Genomic DNA, 12,510 nt, shown 5'->3' with positions numbered 1-12,510 from the left:
TTTTCCTTTTTCTTGACACCCTAAGAGAACTCACATGACTCTTATTTAAAAAATCATGCTGTTGTTACCAAACTTTGGTAAATTTGTCAAGGCAGCTATGGGAGAAAGCCACATCAGGGTAGAAATTCCAAGTCAAATGCCCACTGTGATTTTGGGCCCTCTTCAAAAATCTGCATTATTTATTGGTAGTTTCTCTGTTGATCTGTGCAGAGTCAGTTAGGACTTTTAATTTTTCACCTTTCTTCTGATGAACATTTGCTACATTCTTTTGGTAAAATGAAAACTACTTAGATTTCCAGTCCACATAGGAAAAGAACCTTGCAAAAAGTACAGGATCCTTGTGAACTAACTGTCACAACAAAGTCTCATTAGCACCTCCAGTGACCAGCAGAATTGACTTCCTAAAGAGCAGGTGGTCCTTCCCTGGTTGCTACGTGGGGTGGCCATGGTTTGGATTTATGCTGAAGGCAGCAGTTGCTTGATCTGGGTTCCCCCTTCACCTGAACTTGCCTGATCTTGTCAGGGCAGAACCTGGGGGCTGCCCTTTTTTTTCTTTGGGGGAATCACCCCTTGTAATCCCTCATTCCACCTTTCTGTACAGTAATGTACATTCCTTTAAGAGGGTGGTTCTTCTAACCGAGAACAAATTGTGACTCCAAGTGTATCAGAAAAGACGAGAGCTATAGGTTGCATCCAGAGAAGGCAATGGCACCCCACTCCAGTACTCTTGCCTGGAAAATCCCATGGGCGGAGGAGCCTTGTAGGCTGCAGTCCATGGGGTCACTGAGAGTCGGACACGACTGAGCAACTTCACTTTCACTTTTCACTTTCCTGCATTGGAGAAGGAAATGGCAACCCACTCCAGTGTTCTTGCCTGGAGAATCCTAGGGACGGGGGAGCCTGGTGGGCTGCTGTCTGTGGGGTCGCACAGAGTCGGACATGACTGAAGCGACTTAGCAGCAGCAGTAGCATAGGTTGCATCCTGTTGTCAGTTTGGAGATGAACCAAGAGCATTTTAAAATTAGCTCTGAATGTTCTGGCTAGTTTGCATGGTTGAGAAATGCCAATTTACAGCTTAAACCATGTCCAAAATAACATGCCTGAAAGTAAACAGCATTAGAGGAAAAACACAGACTATTCTTTTCTTTATTAATAATTCTGATCATTCTTTATAAGGTCTTCTAATGCATAGGCAGTATTTTAAGTAAAAATAATTTAGGAACCCTAGAATTTTAGAGTGAGAAAGGATATACAAATCCCAGAATTCAAAGCTTCACTCAGGGGGGTTGTCTGTGTAAAATGCTCTTTTGGGGCCATCTCTGATACAAAGTTATTTAAAACATCCGTGACGTATGTTGGGAACCAGATGGCAGTGATTTGGATTCCCCCCATCTTTCTGCCTCACTCTCTCCCATGACTGTCAAAACGATGGGACCACAGCAGCAAAAGAGAAATAAAAATTTTATTGCGTTCCCATCAACAGAATGAGGCCTAATGAGGCATGCACGGCGTTGTCAAAAAATGTATATATACTTCAGCCGCGTTAATATTTTATTTAGCTGTCAATATGCAACAAAAGATTTCATCTTTCATTCTAGTGCTGATTAGGACTTAAGAAATAGTCTTAGATGCCACTAACAGTGTCCTCCCAAACCAGTGGACTTGTCTCCAGCAAGTAGTCCAAGCCTACTTTGTCGCCCAAGTATACCGGCTGAACTTGTCTTTTGCCGAAGATGTTAGCAATCATAATGTCTCATGTCAGTAGCAATAATGAAGGGGAAGATTGGCTTTAATGACATTACGAGAGTCATTATGTTTAATCTGTCACTAATTAATGCTGACAGGTTTCATATGCCTTGGGTTGCTTTCATGTGAGTGTTGCGTGCTGTTTCTTTCTTTCTTTCCTTGTAATTGTGTGTACACATCCCTCCCCATTCATTCATTTTGATTCTGACGATTTACACAGCTTTCTGTCTTCCAGGTTCCCTCCCCATATGGTCCCACCACATCACACTCTGCACACGACTGGCATTCCCCACCCGGCCATAGTCACGCCGACAGTCAAACAGGAGTCCTCGCAGAGTGACGTCGGCTCACTCCACAGCGCGTAAGTGTCCTCCTCTTCTGCTTCACCGTGTGTTTAGCCCGCGGTGCCTGGGTGGTGGCCCTGCCCGAGGTTGGTCAGACTTCAGTAAGCACCTGCCTTACAGAGAGGGAGGCATGTGCCCACTGTCGGGGAGAACACAGCTCTTTCTTTGTGTCTTTGGAGGGACTGGGATTTGCAAGCACTTCTGCCTGCCAGTGTAGGAGACGCAGGAGACTCGGGTTTGATCCCTGGGCTGAGAAGGTTCCCTGGAGGAGAAAATGGCAACCCAGTCCGGTATTCTTGCCTGGGAAATCCCATTGACCGAGAAGCCTGGTGGGCTGCAGTCCATGGGGTCACAAAGAGTCGGACACGATTGACTGCACGTGCACCTTCCATCCCTGATCCCGCAAGAGACACTGGCTGAGATGGAAACGGTCACAGTGTGCTTTTCCCTCTGGCTGGGGAAAATTTTGTGTTTGTAAACCTTGAGAGTCTCTTGGACTGCAAGGAGATCTAACCAGTCCATCCTAAAGGAGATCAGTCCTGGGTGTTCATTGGAAAGACTGATGTTGAAGCGGAAACTTCAATACTTTGGCCACCTGATGCAAAGAGCTGACTCATTGGAAAAGACTCTGATGCTGGGAGGGATTTGGGGCAGGAGGAGAAGGGGATGACAGAGGATGAGATGGTTGGATGGCATCACCAGCTCAATGGACATGAGTTTGGGTAAACTTCGGGAGTTGGTGATGGACAGGGAGGCCTGGCATGCTGCAGTTCTTAGGGTTGCAAAGAGTCAGACACGACTGAGCAACTGAACTGAAACCTTGAGGAAGTGATGACAAAATCTCCCTCATCCCCCACCCCCAGGCTGTTTTTGTTCCATTTCCCAGGATGGAGAAGACCCAGTAGAAGTGTGCTTCTTCTGAGTCACTTAGGGCGTTGAGCAGGCAAGGGGGCGGGCTTTCTGGTGTGGAGGAAGCTGACCTCGAGGTTGTTCATTGGGGTTGCGTCTGTCTGTTTTGTCCCTATCCAGAAAGCATCAGGACTCCAAAAAGGAAGAAGAAAAGAAGAAGCCCCACATAAAGAAACCTCTTAATGCATTCATGTTGTATATGAAGGAAATGAGAGCAAAGGTTGTAGCTGAGTGCACGTTGAAAGAAAGTGCAGCCATCAACCAGATCCTGGGCCGGAGGGTAAGTGGCGTGCCTGCTGGGAGAGGAGGGCCAGAAAGGGACATGGTGGGTGGCGTGACATGCCCCTGTCCCCATTGGTTTGGAGCGTCCTTTCCCTTCAGCCATACTCTTGACTCCTTCCATGGTCTTCGTGGAGGTGGAAGCAGTAACTCTGCCTTCGAATGATGTTCACAACAGCCACACCCTGGTCTTCCCCACCTGCAGAGAGCACAGACTCGAACATCATAGACGACAAGTCAGGTTTGGTCTGGGCCCTCCTGTTAGTGCCAGGCCCCTGCAGACCGTAGGCGTCTTCAGAGGACACTGTTTGTGATGGAAGCACTGTCCGTCCCCCGGCCACAGTGTGGTTTGTGACGTTTCTGCGTGTCTCTCTCCCCCCTCACCCTGTCCCCTCCAGTGGCACGCGCTGTCCAGAGAAGAGCAAGCAAAGTACTACGAGCTGGCCCGGAAGGAGCGACAGCTTCACATGCAGCTGTACCCCGGCTGGTCCGCACGGGATAACTATGTAGGTGGCTCCTTTTTCTCGGGGACTAGAGGCTATAGCAATGTGGTGGATGTCCATCTGGACAAAGGAGATGTAACCTGCCAACCTGAATCGGGCTTCAGCACCACTCAGTCTGCCAGCTGTGACTGTTAGCACCTTACCCCAGCACCAGATTGGAGGGTTGTGTCTTAGCCTCCTGCAGGGCTCTATAAACATGGGGTAGTTCTTCAAGGAGGAGGAAGGGGCCTGGCGTTCCGGCTCAGGGGACCTGTGGGGCCAGGTTAGGGCTGTTCACACCTTCTGCCCACATCTTTGAAGAGACATGGCTCTAGAATACACCCAGCGAGGCCTGTGTGTTTCTCAGCAGTGATGCCAGCTGGAAGAAGAGCGTTTACTTCTTCATGGCTGTTCTAGCAGGGCCTTCACCCTTACGAGGGAAAAATGAAACCGTTGGTTTAGGATGTGGTACAGTAGAAGTTGGAAGCCTAGTGCATCTTGAGAGAGGCATGATGGGAATATCTCTGAAAGTAAGTAGGCAGTAGAAGCCATCTTTTGGCAGAATGGATGAAGTGACACAAGGGAGGTGTGTGTGTGGGGTGATGTGTGTGTCCCTCAGCCTTTTGTTGGCTCTGGGATTTGCCTAATCCCCTCTCCTTCGTTTTAGGAAACACTGTAGGGGTTGTTGTCTTTACTGGTCACAGTGATTGTGACACTGTGGATTCTTCTCCCATAAACTGGCTCTCCTCTGTTACCCTCACCATTCTTTCTTAGTCTGGTTTTTGGCCCAGGAACTCAAGTTCTGGGCTCATTCTCCTCTCTAAAGGACGAAATGTCTCTTATTTTGCCTCATACTTCATTACATGGCACTTAGTTTCACGAAGTGCTTTTTACCATCCACTCTTTGGGGCCAGACAGAACCCGTCTTAATGCTGGCAGCAGGCATCTCCTCCTGTTTCTTGTTGGTGGTACTGAGCCGTGGATGATGATTCTACCCTCCGTGCTCCCTGACCTAGCTGTCCTCTGGCCTTCACCTGTGGTGGGGAAGCTCTCTGTGTATGTGAGCTGAGATCCATTCAGTCACTGCTGTTTGTGAGCTTACTGTCAGCACAGTGTTGAGGGGATTGAGTTAAATCAGAGCTGTCTCAGAACTTAACCAGGAAGCACAAGACATCTGCTTTGAATGTGTGGGTCCTGGAATAAGACTGGTTTCTGCTTCCACTGCCCCGCTGTTCCAAGTGTCATCACTCTATGGTTTCACACCTTTGCACACGCGCGTGCTTCTCTACTCTTTGCCATGTGCTTGGGGAGGACCGAGACACCTGTGTCTCCATCTCCGCAGCCACCCGTCTCCTCGTAGGTCCCATGCACTTGACTCAGCAATAGAACAGATTCCTCCTGGGGAGTCGAAACAGGAGTCAGTGCTTGTACTTGCCAATGACACACTGGCTCCTCTCAGAGCCCTCGTCACTCACAGTCAGGCGCGGGTTCTTAACTGCTTGGGACCTTTCCATTCGTCCTCAGCATGTGTGCGGTGGAGGAGCCTTTCTTCTGGAGCTGAAAGGAAGAGGATAAGAAAGCTAACGCTCTCCCACAGGCTTGCTGACCTCACCTGACCTCGAGGTGGAGACTGCCAGCAGCAGGCAGGCCCTGCAGCTCCCCACACAAGAGCCATCTCATTTTAGGACAGCTGCTCTCCTGGTTTCGGGTCAGAAGTTCTTAGAGTTCATCTCCATCTTTTCCCTGCTACAGACCCAGTTCTTTGAGGAATCTAGAATGGTACCACAGAGAGGAATTCAGCTACTCTCTAGGTATCCTATCCCCAGTAGACATTTTGGGTCAGACGATAGCCTTCATGTACAGCTGTGCAGGGCGTGCACTGCACAACTTTAGGGTGTGCCATTCACACCGTGGTCTGTGTGCACATTACCTCCTGGAGTTGTATAGGGTTCTGTCTCCACAAAGGTATGGGCTGACTTTGTGAGAGCTTCAAAAGAATACTGCCATGGACTTCCCTGGACTCAAGACAAGATATTGCCCAAGGCTTCTTAAGAAGTGTTTTCTAGGTTTCAGAAGGTTCTCAAGACACTTGAAATGATTTTAGCTTGGTTTTACATTGGGACGAGGTTTGGTATAATAGGGGAACCCCTGAAAAGACTTGAGAGATCACGTTTAGAGGTAATATCTGGATTTGGGGCTGTAGGAGCTTTACCACTTCCAAGGGGTACTGTCAGATTCCTTTATGAGTGGCTCATTGCACGTGGCTCTGCACACACACAGCCCTCCGTTTGTGCCTTCTTTCATTCTTTCCTTCCTCTCTCATTCACTTCCTCTATCATCTCAGGAAGTGGTCTGGAACAAGAATTAAACTGTTTAGAGGTTCAATTGTGGTGGAAACTATTTAGCCTTTTCTTTTACTGACTTGACATAGAAGCTTCTATAAATTACTCTGGGTGTTGTCAAGTTCTAAAGGTTCTTCTGGAAAAAGTTTTCTGAGCTAATATCCTTATGCCAGTTGCACGTTCCTGCTTTTCCAGCCCGGTGGTGATAGAAGCCTTTATATGCTACCTTAGCTGCATCGAATTGAGTAAAACAGTCGCATTTGGGGGATTGGACTTGGTACACACTCTGGAACACACAAGAAAAGATTTCGGTCCGAGAGGAATGTCTAACCCGTGACATTGTAATAGAAGTTACTTCCTTTCCAGCTCTTCTGTACTGAGTCAATGAGATAAATCCCCAGTAGTTTGCATATCGTGGGTTTTTCCTCACCACCGTATTTGAGGCCTTTTCTTTCTTTTGTTACATTTAAAGAGATAACAAGGGGGCCACCTCCCTTGAAAGGCATCTCCCTAATTCACTTTGTGGTGTTGATTCATTGTTTCATATCCTCTTCCAGTAAAAACACAGTCCCTGCCCTCTAGAAGCCTTTAGTCTGAACAGTCATTGCCTCAGTCATGAACATCTCAGTGTTGTATCCCACATGGATGGCTTCCCAGGGGTGAAGGAATTGTCATCTGCCTTTCAGAATATATTTCAGGAGATTGAACATGGGTGAGGCCAGGCACAGAAATGGTTCAGTTCCAGGCAGTGCAGCATCTGAACCGTTTCTGTGCCTGGCTACGGTTTTCTTCCAGGTTCCTAAATGAACTGAAGCTAGCTCCTCCTGCCTGTTCCAGGATGGCCGGGTAGCGCTTTGCTCCTGGCGTAGGGAGGCACAGACATGAAGGTGGGCTGCTAGGGCTCGTGAGAAAGCACACAAACTCCTTTCTTTGTTTCTTTTTTAAAGTTGTATGCCAAGGAATGGAACATGTTTCTAGTGGAAACAGTGAGGGCCCAGACAGATTTCTCTGATGCCACAGGCCCCCAGATTTGAGAGGCTTTCTCTAGGACTCTTGACCCTCAGCCCTCAGGTAGATCTAAGACTCTGAGGCATCCCTGCCTTGGCGTCCCCCTCACAGAGCCGTGTGGGTTCTCAGGTTTTCTGCCTATTGCTTTTCTTTCTGGTTTCTTCTTGAGTTGATGTCAACACACCATGAGAACTTGTGAAAGTCACTCAGTCGTGTTCAACTCTTTGCGACCCAATGGACTATACAGTCCATGGAATTCTCCAGGCCAGAATACTGGAGTGGGCAGCCTTTCCCTTCTCCAGGGGATCTTCCCAACTCAGGGATCGAACCCAGGTCTCCCACATTACAGACAGATTCTTTACCAGCTGAGCCACCAGAGAAGCCCAAGAATACTGGAGTGGGTAGCCTATCCTTTCTCCAGGGGATCTTTCCATCCCCGGAATCGAAGGGGGGTCTTCTGCATTGCAGACAGATTCTTTACCAGCTGAGCTATCAGGGAAGCCCAAGCTAAGCCAACCACGAGGCAAAGGATATTTGGATATTCTGAAACAAATAGACGTGACATTTTGCTTGTGACATTTCATATAGAGCAGGCAGCTAATTCACGTGGATGGGACCAGAGCTATTGGGGTGAGGGAGAACTAGTTTCAAATAAGGAAGGAGGTAGTTACCTCTGCAGAATTCATCCCCATTCCCTTTGCATATCCACATCCGGGGCCAGACCGTCAAGATGGCAGGGAGGGTCAGGTGGAGAATGTGAATGACTCCATGCAATGCTTGACCCATAATCCATTAAGAGCCTTCCTCAGAGGACAAGGCAGTAAATATGAAGGTAGCATAGCCTAGTGGATAAGGGCTGTAGAACTGAGGTCACCTGGGTTCCCGTCGACAGCATCATCTGATAGCTGTGTCATTTCAGGAAACTGCGTGCACCCTGTATCTCAGCGTCTTTATCTGGAAAATCTGATGGTGATCGTGCTTGTTGAACAGGATTGTGTGAGGATAAATGGGTCTCTAGGCATAGCACACTTAGAGCCATGTCTGGCACATAGTATGTGCTCAATAAATGGGAGGTGTTATTACTAGTCACTTCAGTCGTGTCCAACGCTTTGCTACGCCATGGACTGTAGCCTGCCAGGCTTCTCTGTCTGTGGGATTCTCCAGGCAAGAATACTGGAGTGGATTGCCATTCCCTTCTCCAGAGGAACTTCCCGACCCAGGGATCAAACCCTGGTCTCCTGCATCGCAGGCAGATTCTTTACCGTTTGAGCTACAGGGGAGTCCATATTACTAGGAGTATTACAGTCACTACGCAAGTGGAAAATGGTGAGGACCAAATGTTCTCCTTTATGGATGTCCACTCAGCAGTTTGAAAAGGAGCTCAGATGGTTTCTGGTTTTATTTCGCTTTTTTTTCCCTCTTCTGACTTTAAAATCAAGACCCACGCTACAGTGCTAAGAAAATCCCCTACTAAGTCTTAATTTTTTGATTCCAAGTGAGCAGCTTTTGGCCTTAGTAAGAGATTTGCATGGGGCAAGGGGTTCTCGTGGCCATCTCAAAGTCACTCATTCGTCCCTAGGCTCTTGGGCCACTTCCAATCCTGTCTCTCCACACCTCTGTAAATCTTTCCCCGTCCAGGCCTCATTTCCGCTTTTATGGATGCCCTGGATCGGGTTTGAGGGTGGACACAGATATATAGGAAAAGAAGTCTTCCTCTCTGCCCCACTGATTCCATCTCTTCCGCTAGGCATGCGCTCTTCTAGCTGGAGCACAGTTGAAGGGCACTTGGACTAAAGGGAACCCGGGGTTGGAAAACACTCAGGAGTGGGTGTGGCTGGAGAGGGCAGGTGGTGTCCCTCCTCCTGCCACCTCCTCTCCAGGTGAGCCCAGACGTTGTCGTCCTCCCATCTGTTTCCTGAGATAATGCCCTGTGTTTCATCTGTTTATCTAGGGGAAAAAGAAGAAGAGGAAAAGGGACAAGCAGCCCGGGGAGACCAATGGTAAGTTAGAATAAGCAGGATAGAGGAAGGGAGCTGTACTCTGAGGACCACTCTTTTATGTCAGGTTCTATCTGGGGGAGGCAGGAGAAATTCAAGGCCAGGACGTTGTGGGGCGGGGGGAACCCATCTTAGCCAGCCTTTTTGTTTATGCATTTTAATTAATTGCTTCATGACTGCCCTTTTAAAGCTAGTAACATTCATTGTTGCATGAAAAGCACATTGTAAGTCTAGTGGAATGTGTTTTTAAATAACTGCAGAGCCTGTAAGCAGAGAGCAGTAGGCATGCCTAGACGGGGATTTATACAGGCTGCTTATTTTGTATGTGTCTGAGTAAGGATGAGGAGGGGGCGAGGGGAGCAGAGGGGGGTGTGTGCGAGTGTTTGATGTTAACTGGGCTGTTCCTGAATGTTCTGATGCATGCCTTTACAGTGGTCTATTGCACCCGATTTAAATTAAGGAGGTTTGTCATTCTCTAGAAGAAATTAGAAATACTGCATAGGCAATCTCAGAGGGCCCTTTGAGAAGGCCAGGCTTTTACAAACAACGACAAAAACATTGTGAAGGCTTTGTATAATTTGTTCTTTTTTTTCAGAACACAGCGAATGTTTCCTAAATCCTTGCCTTTCACTTCCTCCGATTACAGGTGCTAATGTCATTTTGAGTCATTAAAATAGTTGATAAACTGTTTTTTAATTTTTCTTGCCATTATAGTTTTATTAACATGAAAACACGTATGATCTTTGAACATTCTTTAAAATGACCATCTACATGATTTCGTATGTTTTGGTAGATTTTTTTTTTTTTCTGCTTTTGTTGTTTTTTTTTTTTTTTTTTTTGAATTTAATTTAACTTCTGCTTTGTTTATTCATTTTTCCCGTAACAGTTGTTTAAGCCATGATGACAGTGATTTAGAGTTGAACTAACTGTGCAAATTGAATATGCAGTATTTCTTTCAAAGAGACTGGTTTAAAAAAAAAAAAACCAACAACAACAAAATGGAAGGAATTCAGTAATAAACCTCCTTAATCTAATGGCATTTTTTTCATCGCTCCCACTAAGTTTTCTCACGCAAGCATGCATCCGCAGTATGATTATTTTTTTCCTTTGCTTTTTTTTAAATTTTCGTTTTTTTTCTTCTTTCACTTTTCTGCTCATAACTTGCAAATCCACTAGCATTTCACTGACTGTACCTGCTTAAATGCCGCTGTGAGCTTCTGACTAACTCCTAACAGCTCATTCACACAGCCTATTGACCTTTATCTGTTCCTCTCTTAATATTAATGAAAATAGATTCAAAGAAAAGATGAACATTCCAAAAGCTGCAATATCCCAGTACCACAACCCCTTTTCTTTCTTTCTTTCTGTTTCGTTTTGTTTTGTTCTGGTTTTATTTGTAGTTTTTTGCTTTTTGTTTTTTTCTTTTTTAAACTGTTGTACTCTGAGAAGAAAAGAGCATGTCACAAACTTAATTCCCTCCTTTGCTTTATGTTCTTCTTTAAGAAAAACAAATTGAGAGGAAAAAAAAAAGAAAAAGCAGAACCAAGAGAAGAAAAACATTATGTAAAAGCTAGTTCTTGAGGAGCTAACATCCCTTTATCAGTTCAAACCAATCGGAGAGACAGTCCTCAAAGAAGGGATACTGCAGCTTTATTTGCAACAGCTAATTTCACGAGTTGAATAAGAATGTGATTTTTTTTTTACCTTTTTTTTTTTAATTAAAGAAAGTTAAAAATCAAAAGTCAATATTTCGTAATTAGTAACCAGGTCATTGATTTATTCCCTTTTTTATTTTTATTTTTTTCTTATTTGTATCTTTCTCTTCCCCCCTTCCCTCTCTCTCCCTCCCTCCCTCTCTTTCTTCTTCTCTCCCTCTCTCCCACGTCCTTCTCTGCTCGCTTCTCTCTTGAACTCATTCAGACCTGAGCGCTCCTAAGAAATGCCGAGCGCGCTTTGGCCTTGATCAACAGAATAACTGGTGCGGCCCTTGCAGGTGTGTATAGATTTCCCAGATTCGCTGTGCTGGTTTGCAGCTGGTCTATTCGGTCCTTTCCCCCCTTCTCCGGCCTGTTGCTTTGTAGCTCTGTGTGTGGATCTTAGGAGACAGGAGGGCGCGGGACACTGCTCTGTGAGGGACGTGCTTGTCCTCCTCGCTGCTGCTAGCCAAAATGCCACTGTAAAACAGCATCATTTGTGCCTCCTTGGGTCAGCGACAGCAAACCCCAGCGCGCCCCCTCCCAGGGAGTGTTGCCTGCCAACCCCTTCTTCCCGCCCGCCCGGGATGGGGGCTCAGTGACATCCATCGTAAACCTGGCCTAGGTAGAAACAAACGACGTCACCTTCTCCCCCTCCTCTTCTCTCTCTGTTTTTATTTTTTTATTTTTTCCTGGTTGTTTTTGGTTTCTGGTTGTTGTTTTTTCTTTTTGTGTTTTATCATTTTATTTTATTATTTTTTCTTTTGACGCATAGAAGTCCTTTCCTTTCATGTCCTTGGTGAGGGAAGACAGCCACATAGAACCAAGGTGATAGTGAAGACAAGTCAGCTGTAGCCGAGATTTTACATCCAACTGAGCACGACCCACCATTGTGTTGTGTTTTTTTGTGTTTACCTTATGCTAACAGATGCAAATACTCCAAAGAAGTGTCGGGCACTGTTCGGGCTTGACCGACAGACTTTATGGTGCAAACCGTGCAGGTATATTCCCTACTGCAAGGCCTTTGGGAAAAATCAAAGCATTCTGTCCTTCTGGTACCTTAGTGCGTCAATGTATTTTGACCTCATTCCCATCTACTTCCCTGCCGGCATCAATGACTAATGATCTTCATTCTTCAAAATTTCCTTGCTAATTTTATGCTGTGTCCTCTCCCTACTTTTCTCTTTCTCTCTTTGCCCTGCTCTTATAAATAACATATCCCTGGTGGTAGGACCTAGACCACAGCCCTCACAGACCAGGACGGGCACTTATCCTTTTGCTCTGAAAGCCAGCATCCTGGATCTGGCCTGGCCCTGTCAGTGCTTCTGTGGCATGTCTGCAGGACAGAGGGAGACCCACCGTGTCCTGAGGTTTGAAGGAGCTCAGATAGGCAGTGATAGCATTCCCGTGTACTTGGAGTCTAGACACGTGGAGAAGGGCTCTGGGGGAAGGCTTCTTTTAGTTTTGTTTTGTGTTTTTGTTTATTTTCTGTTTCAAAACCACATCTCTGGACAGAGGAGCTTGGCTAGCTGACATTGTTTTACAGTGCTGAAAAGAAGCGTGGCATTCAACGGCATGCACCAGCTACAGGGCCACAAGCAGAGGTCACGCACTGCAGCGCCACTGGCCTGCACGATGGAAAAAAAGAAATATGTATATGTATCTATACATATATTTAGAGAGATAGAGCTCTGGTTCCAAAGGGAATC

General features: G+C 46.4%; 1 protein-coding gene across 35 annotated transcripts in view; it reads left to right on the top strand.

The window, feature by feature from the left end:
* The window catches only part of TCF7L2 (transcription factor 7 like 2), a 200,368-nt gene that overhangs the window by 181,602 nt on the left and 6,256 nt on the right, over nucleotides 1-12,510 (top strand). For 6 of the 35 annotated variants that reach the window (XM_018041208.1, XM_018041220.1, XM_018041238.1 and 3 more), the window contains 6 exons: nucleotides 1,982-2,107; nucleotides 3,120-3,279; nucleotides 3,677-3,784; nucleotides 9,062-9,110; nucleotides 9,703-9,753; nucleotides 11,028-11,100. In XM_018041208.1, the coding sequence (XP_017896697.1) occupies nucleotides 1,982-2,107; nucleotides 3,120-3,279; nucleotides 3,677-3,784; nucleotides 9,062-9,110; nucleotides 9,703-9,753; nucleotides 11,028-11,100 (567 nt within the window). Of the gene's footprint in view, nucleotides 1-1,966; nucleotides 2,108-3,119; nucleotides 3,280-3,676; nucleotides 3,785-9,061; nucleotides 9,111-9,702; nucleotides 9,754-11,027; nucleotides 11,101-11,729; nucleotides 11,804-12,510 lie in introns of those variants that run through there. The other 29 variants (XM_018041243.1, XM_018041241.1, XM_018041232.1 and 26 more) reach the window with 11 other exon arrangements.

This window comes from Capra hircus, chromosome 26, assembly GCF_001704415.2.
Source record: "Capra hircus breed San Clemente chromosome 26, ASM170441v1, whole genome shotgun sequence".
NCBI classification, from domain to species: Eukaryota; Metazoa; Chordata; class Mammalia; order Artiodactyla; family Bovidae; genus Capra; species Capra hircus.
The sequence above is the reverse complement of the archived record's forward strand: the minus strand, read 5'-3'. Positions and strand labels throughout refer to the sequence as shown.